The 6,891-nt window shown below is 60.8% G+C and overlaps 1 protein-coding gene across 2 annotated transcripts; it reads left to right on the forward strand.

Annotated features, from left to right (window-relative positions):
• The first annotated feature begins 1,267 nt into the window (after positions 1-1,267).
• Positions 1,268-6,446, forward strand: TMEM86B (transmembrane protein 86B). 2 transcript variants are annotated; one of them, XM_037888405.1, is made up of 4 exons: positions 1,268-1,564; positions 5,028-5,280; positions 5,464-5,905; positions 6,032-6,446. In XM_037888405.1, exons 1-3 carry the CDS (start codon positions 1,514-1,516, stop codon positions 5,856-5,858), a joined length of 699 nt encoding a protein of 232 aa, XP_037744333.1. In that variant the 5' UTR covers positions 1,268-1,513; the 3' UTR covers positions 5,859-5,905; positions 6,032-6,446. The 2 variants fall into 2 exon arrangements, with proteins under 2 accessions (XP_037744333.1, XP_037744332.1); XM_037888404.2 differs by having other exon boundaries at positions 5,464-6,446.
• Positions 6,447-6,891: the final 445 nt, after the last annotated feature.

Raw genomic sequence — 6,891 nt, forward strand, 5'->3', positions numbered from 1 at the left:
ACAGCACCAGACAGTCAGAGGTGGAGGAAGGAACAGGTAGTTCCCCCCCGCAGGATACTTTTCAAGTGGGGGAGGGGTTCCGAACAGCCCACAATTCACCTGCCCCCCCCCCCCCCCGACTCAGTGACCTCCCCTCCTGGATCCCACTGCTCACACCAGCACCGGCTCAGACTGCAGCCCATCTGCAGGGGAGCAGGGCCACCTGCCCCCCACCTCCACGGGGGCCACAATGGTGCCTGGACCTGCAGCTGTCTCTTCCCCCCCTCCCCGCCGCCTCCCTGCAGAAGGTCTAGGAGGAGGAGCTGGGCCCCAGCCCAACCCCCACTCTGATGGTGGTTTCTCCTCCCTTTGCCCCTGCGAGGGGGTCAACCCTTTGTCCCCCCCTTCCCCACAATCGGGGGGATGCTCAGTCCTGGGGGGCAGGGGTATCTGCGTACAGAGGGGCAGCTCCCTCCCTCTTGGCAGGGGCCTCGGGTCCCTCAGCCTCCCCAAAACCCACCCTATAGCAGATCTGGGGGGCGGGGGGGAGGGTGGTATGGTACGGGGCGGGGGGGGTCCTCTTTCCCTCTGCACCCCAAGGGATTCGGTGCCCTTCAGGAGTGGAGGAAGGTTTATGGGGACCTAGGAAGTTCACTGTCCCCATAGGGGTTTGGGGCGTTAGGGGCTCAGACTGTAGGGGGCTAGGGGTCCCCCACCAATCAGCTGCCTCCCATCCTCCCTCCACACTGATCTTCCCAGCCTCTCCAGAGAGGTTCTGCATTGCACTAGTTTTGGGGGGGATCCCAGGTGCTTGGGGGGGGGGGGTGAGGCTGGAAGGGGGTGTGGGGTCTGATCCCCTCCCCTTGCAAAAGAGACTTTAAAACAACCCCCCCCCCCCCGAATGGCCCCTGGCTGGGGGGAGATGGGGCCAGATGCCAGGCTAGATGGCCCCACGATGCACCTTTCTCCTTTTTTAAAAGCACTGAATTCCCCCCCCCAAGTCAGCAGTAGCCAACAGTGATGTCCTGGTAGCCATTCCCCCCTCCCTCCCCCGGCTACCACTTTAGTGGCAATATTTAAAAGCTCTTAAACAGGAACCAAATCAAGTGGCCTTTTGGGGGTTGCCCCGGGGCCTCCCCGGCCGGCGACCATCCCCCCTGTGTCGTGGGTCCCCGGCTCGTCTCTTTTGTTATTCCAGATGAAAATAAAAAACAATGGTTAAAGCCTGAGTGTGCCACAGCTTCCTTCCTGGGAGGGGCCGGGGGGAAGCAGGGCACTGTGGGGGGGCCCAGCACCAGGGGTCACATCCGGGAGCCCAGGCTCCCAGCCCCCCTGAGCCCCACTCCTCCAGCAGCTGCCTCCCTGTTATCAGCTGGTGCTGGGTGGGGATGAGGCGGGAGGAATCGATTTTTCTCTTCCCGCCCCCCCCATCTTATCTCTGGCTCTGTTGAACCCACGGGAGAGGAAAGTCCAGGCGGGTGCCTGGAGTTGGGAGCAGCAGCCAGGGTGTGTCCTGGAGCCCCGGCCCCGCACCATGGACATTCTGGAGACAGACGCCCGCTACCACCGGAACATCGCAGCTGATGTAAGGAGGGGGAAACTGAGGCACGAAGAGGGGACCGGGCGGGGGCGGGGCAGAGACTCTGTGGCCTGGCTCCCAGTTCCCTTCCCCCGCCCTGCTCTAAGCCACTAGGCGCCACTCCTCTCCCCGAGCTGGAAAGAGAACCCAGGCATCCTGGCTCCGAGCCCTGCCCCACCCCTGCTCTCCCCCACTCAACCCCAGTGTCCTCTGTGTGCCATTGTGTTGCTGTTACGGCTCCCGGGACTGTGAGCCGGTAAAGCCGATCCATCGAGGCGGGATTTCCCTGCAGCCATTTCCACTTCAATTCTGCACTGTTTCCCGTAGCCCGCCTGAGCTGGGGGCACTGCTGGGCCCAGAGGGGAAGGAAAGTGGGGCTGGTAGCAGGATCAGAGTGATTAGACCTGATCGCAGTGGCAGTGTGGGTGACCTTGAAAGCACAATATCAGTAGGTTTCAGAGTTAACACCCTGTTGGTGTGAATGGGGCAAGCTCATGGCCAAATTGGGACAATTAGGAGCAAAGTTAGCTGCCTCTTCCTGCCCAATCTCCTGGTGATTAAATAGTTAACAATCAGTAAGTTTCAAAGTCAAAGTTGAAGCTGCTAGTTTAGCATCAATAGGAACAGAACTTCACCCTTCGAAGAAGCAGCATTAAATGGCTCTTCCTGCTAAAACGGTGAAATCGTTGTTAAATTGTGCTATCGGTAGGTTTCAGAGTGAACGTCTGCTAGGGTAAGTGGGCATGGGCCCAGTTTTTACTTTGGTTGGGTGGATGTTTTAGGGTTGGCATGGTGCCTGGGTTCAACTGGAAATTCCTGGGGAAAAAATACCTCGGATATGAAACTGGAAAGTTGTGGTTGAAGTGATGCAGTCAGGAGCATTCAGAGTTAACACACAGTGGCAGGGAACAGGGGCTGAATCAGGAATGGGGTCGGGGATAGAGCAGGCGTAGCAGGATGTTGCTGCGATTACTCTGGCAGCTGAATTACCAAGGACGATGTGTTACATGACAGCAGTAGGTTTCAGAGTTAACACTTCATTGAGGTGAATGGGGGAGGGGGGTCACTTCCCAGCCCCACTGGGATGAGGTGCCGGGAGGTGAGCTGAGTAGATTTAGCTAGGATATCTTGGTGGTGAAATAGTTAATGAGGCTAGTCTCATCTGGGTTATCAGTAGGTTCCAGAGTAAGAGTCGTAAACAGGAAGTTAAGTTCCCAATTCCAGTGAGCTGCGGTTCAGCCTGAGACATGTAGCTATCGCTGAGTGTTCCTGGTAGGTCTCTGGTTGGTCAGATAATTAGAAGGCCATAGGCAGTAACTCCTCGCTTCACGTGGTGGTTACGTTCCTGAAAAACGTGACTTTGTGCGCAACAATGTTAAGCGAATCCAATTTCCCCAGAAGAATTAATGTAAAGGGTGGGGGGGGGGGAGGATTTAGAGTCCCGGGAATGTTTTTTGCCAGACAAAAGACATGATAGACAGACACAGGGTACGTTTTAAACAAATGACTAGTGTACCCAGCAATGGGTGAGTGTGACGCTTGGATGAGGCGGGGGAGTTCGCGGGTGGGATGTTTCCCAGGGAAATCTTGCTGCTAAACGATGAGCTCGCACTCGGCTGGAGCCCTCAAGGGTTAACACGCAGTTGTTAATGTAGCCCTGGGGTGGGCAAACTTTTTGGCCCGAGGGCCACATCTTGGTATGGAAATTATAGGGTGGACTAAGAATGCTTGCAAAATTGGGGGTTGGGGTGCAGGCCCTGGGATGGGGCTGGGGTGAGGGGTGCAGGGGGGTGCTCTGGGTTGGGATCGAGAGGTTCAGAGGGCAGGAGGGGGATCTAGGCTGGGGCAGGGGGTTAGGGCACAGGAGGGGGGCAGGGGGTAGGCTTCGGGTGGCGCTTACCTCAAGCAGCTCCTGGACGCAGCAGCACGTCCCCTCTCTGGCTCCTACACAGAGGCACAGCCAGGCAGCTCTGCTGCGCGCTGCCATGTCTGCAGGCGCCGCCCCTGCAACTCCCATTGGCCGCGGTTCCTGGCCAGTGGGAGCTGTGGGGTGGCACTTGCGACAGCGGCAGCGTGCGGAGCCCTCTGGCTGCCCCTCCGCGTAGGAGCCAAACGGGGGACGTGCTGCTGCTTCCGGGAGCCGCTTGCTTCCTAGCTGGAGCTCCAGGGCCGGATTAAAATGTCTGGAGGGCCGGATGTGGCCCCGGGCCATAGTTTGCCCCCCCCTCCCCCCCCACCGATGTAGCCTCTCACTGTACGAGGCAGCCAGGGCCTGAGGCAGGAGGGAGGAAACACAACAGATGCAGGGGGCCAGCGGCCGCAAACCCTTCCCTGCAAAAACGGAACCGGATGATGGGCCCCCGCTGGAGCGCCCGGCTCCCTCCTCCTGCCCCCGCTGGAGCTCCCGACTCCCTCCTCCTGCCCTGACAGCACGTGCCCGGCCGCACAGGGGCTGACTTTCCAAAGTGCTGTGGGGTGAGAGAGAGATGTGCGTCGCCCCTTTAAGTACGCTCACCCCACTTCAAGTATGTTGCCCTTTTAAGCAGATCAGGCAGGAAGCAACAGCTTCCAGCAAGCTCCGCCCCTTCTGTCCCCGAGCCCTGTCCCCTCCTCCGCTTTGTGGAGGAGGGGTACAGAGCCGGGGGACATCCTGCCATCAGCATCCCTCTCCGCCCCCCGCACAGCAAGCGGGAGGCTCCGGGAGCAGCCCCAAGGCAGAGGCCAGGGGCAGCTGCCTAGCCGCATCCCTTATTGGGAATTATGGGGAGCTGACGGGGGGGGCCCCCCAGGTTCTAAGCCCCACCAGGAGGGGCTGCTCTCCCAGAGAATCCTGTGGACAAAGCAGGCAGCTGCCAATCGACCTTATAAGGCAGCATTGCACAACTTTAAAAGAGCTTGTTCCCTAATCAATCAGCCACGTGAGGACGTGAACTGGGACGATGTTCAGGGAGGAGTCACTGTACTCTGGGTTATCATTAGGTGAGCCAGTGAGCGCACTGATGATATTCAGTGGGCTGTCAGTAGTGTTCAGTGTTAACACCGTGAAATAACCAACAGGATTCTTGGTTACAACCGCTTATCATTAAGTGTTGGAGTTAACATAGCAAAATAACGGCCAAAACCCACTGTATAAGAATTGAGATGTCTTGTTTCCTCCGTTAACTCTGAAACCTAATGACACCCCGTTTCCCGACCCTTGTGTCAGTAGGTTTCAGAGTGACCACGGTGAAACAGCCAGACTGTACATTACTATAGACTGATGTAATAATAGGTGTCACAGTTAACATGATGACAGTTAACAGGCCCGCTCTGTAAATTAGAGTAGGTCATCAGTAGGTTTAAGAGTTAACGTGTGATGATTGTTCCCTGCTCCCTGATTAGACCGAGGGGTAGTCTCCATGCCGGGTGCGTCGTACTCTCCCCAGTGTAGATGGGCCCCGGCCGTGTCATTTTCCAACCCCCTCTGCAGGCCACAAGCCGCTGCCTCAAACTGCTGCCGTTCCTGGCCTCCTGCGGCCTGTACTTCGCCCTGTGGCTGCCTGAGCCCAGCTGGGTCAGCGCCGGTGTCAAGAGCCTCCCGCTCCTGAGCCTGATCTTCTTCCTGAAGGCCCAGGCCTGGGGCGATGGCGCCTGGACCCCCTCGGCGCGCCGGGTCTGCTGGGGGCTGGTGTTCTCCAGCGTGGGAGACACCTGCCTGGTCTGGCAGCAGCTATTCCTCCCAGGTACGGAGTCGGGAGTGGGGGGCACCGGCGGGGGAGGGAACCCAGGGCTGGGCTAGCAGGGGGCTGCATGTTGGGAGTGAGGGGCGCCGGCAGGGCTGGGGGGAGCCCAGGGCTGGGCTAGCAGGGGGCCGCGCGTTGGGAGTGAGGGGCACTGCTCTCTGACGCCCCCTCTCCCCCCCTCAGGCATGGTGGCCTTCGCTCTGGCTCACGTCTGCTACATCTGGGCCCTGGGCCTGCGTCCTGCCCGCCCCGAGCTCCTGCTGCTGCTGGCACTGGCCTGGGCGGGGGCCTACACGATGCTGTGGCCCTGCCTGAGGGGCCCCTACGTGCCGGCCGTGGGGGGCTACGGGGCGCTGCTGGCGGCCATGGGCTGGCGGGCCCTGGCCCAGTCTCCCCCCAACCTGGCCATGGCCACCGGCTCCCTGCTCTTCATGGCCTCTGACCTGGTCCTGGCCAGGGACCACTTCTGCGCCCCGGTGCCCTGGGCCCGGCTCATCGTCATGGGCACCTACTACGCGGCCCAGGGGCTGATCGCAGCCGGGGCCCCCCGCGCCAGCCCCCACTGGAAGGAGAGCTGAGCCGGGCGCCCGCGACCTCTGACCCCATCCGCGCCAACCCGCCGGGGGTGCCTGTGACCTCTGACCCCATCCACGCCAACCTGCTAGTGACCCCGACGACCTCTGACCCCATCCACGCCAACCTGCTGGTGACCCCGGCGACCTCTGGCCCCATCCACGCCAACCCGCCGGGGGCGCCCGTGACCTCTGACCCCATCCACGCCAACCTGCTGGTGACCCCGGCGACCTCTGACCCCATCCACGCCAACCCGCTGGGGGCGCCCGTGACCTCTGACCCCATCCACGCCAACCTGCTGGTGACCCCGGCGACCTCTGACCCCATCCACGCCAACCCGCTGGGGGCGCCCGTGACCTCTGACCCCATCCACGCCAACCTGCTGGTGACCCCGGCGACCTCTGACCCCATCCACGCCAACCTGCTGGTGACCCTGGGGCCAGCGAGAACCAGCCGCCCTGGGAGTTGGTTCCTTGACCTACGACCCCGGGGCCTAGGAGCACCAACCTGCCCAACCAATAACCTGGAAGTTATTGCCTTGACCTATGACCCTGCTCACTGGCCAGCAGGCCCAATTACAGCTGATTTGATGACGTGTGTTGTCTGATGTGGGCCGGGTGGGGGGGGCGGCTGGAACAGCAGAGAGACACGGGCCCGGGGAGCTTTTATTGGCCCAACTTGTGTCCAGCTGTTGATGGGGATGTTGAGTCCTGTGACCTATGACCTCCCTCTACGGACCCTAAGCATGACCCCAGCCCCCGGAGCCAGCAGAGAACCCAGGCGTCCTGGCTCCCAGCCCCCCCCCCCCCCGCTCTAACCACTTGACCCCACTCCCCTCCCAGAGCCAAGGAGAGAACCCAGGCATCCTGGCTCCCAGCCCTCTCATGAACGGTGGTTGAAGCCTCTGGCAAAGCCTGTCTCATGGCGCCCTCTAGTGGCCGGATGCAGCAGCCTGGAGACTCAGGGAGCTGGAGATGGTGCTCTGGGGGTGACAGGTTTGAGGCCTGAAGGGGGCGTGATTAGGGGTCCGTAGGGGCT

This window comes from Chelonia mydas, chromosome 23 (assembly GCF_015237465.2).
Source record: "Chelonia mydas isolate rCheMyd1 chromosome 23, rCheMyd1.pri.v2, whole genome shotgun sequence".
Classification (NCBI taxonomy): Eukaryota; Metazoa; Chordata; order Testudines; family Cheloniidae; genus Chelonia; species Chelonia mydas.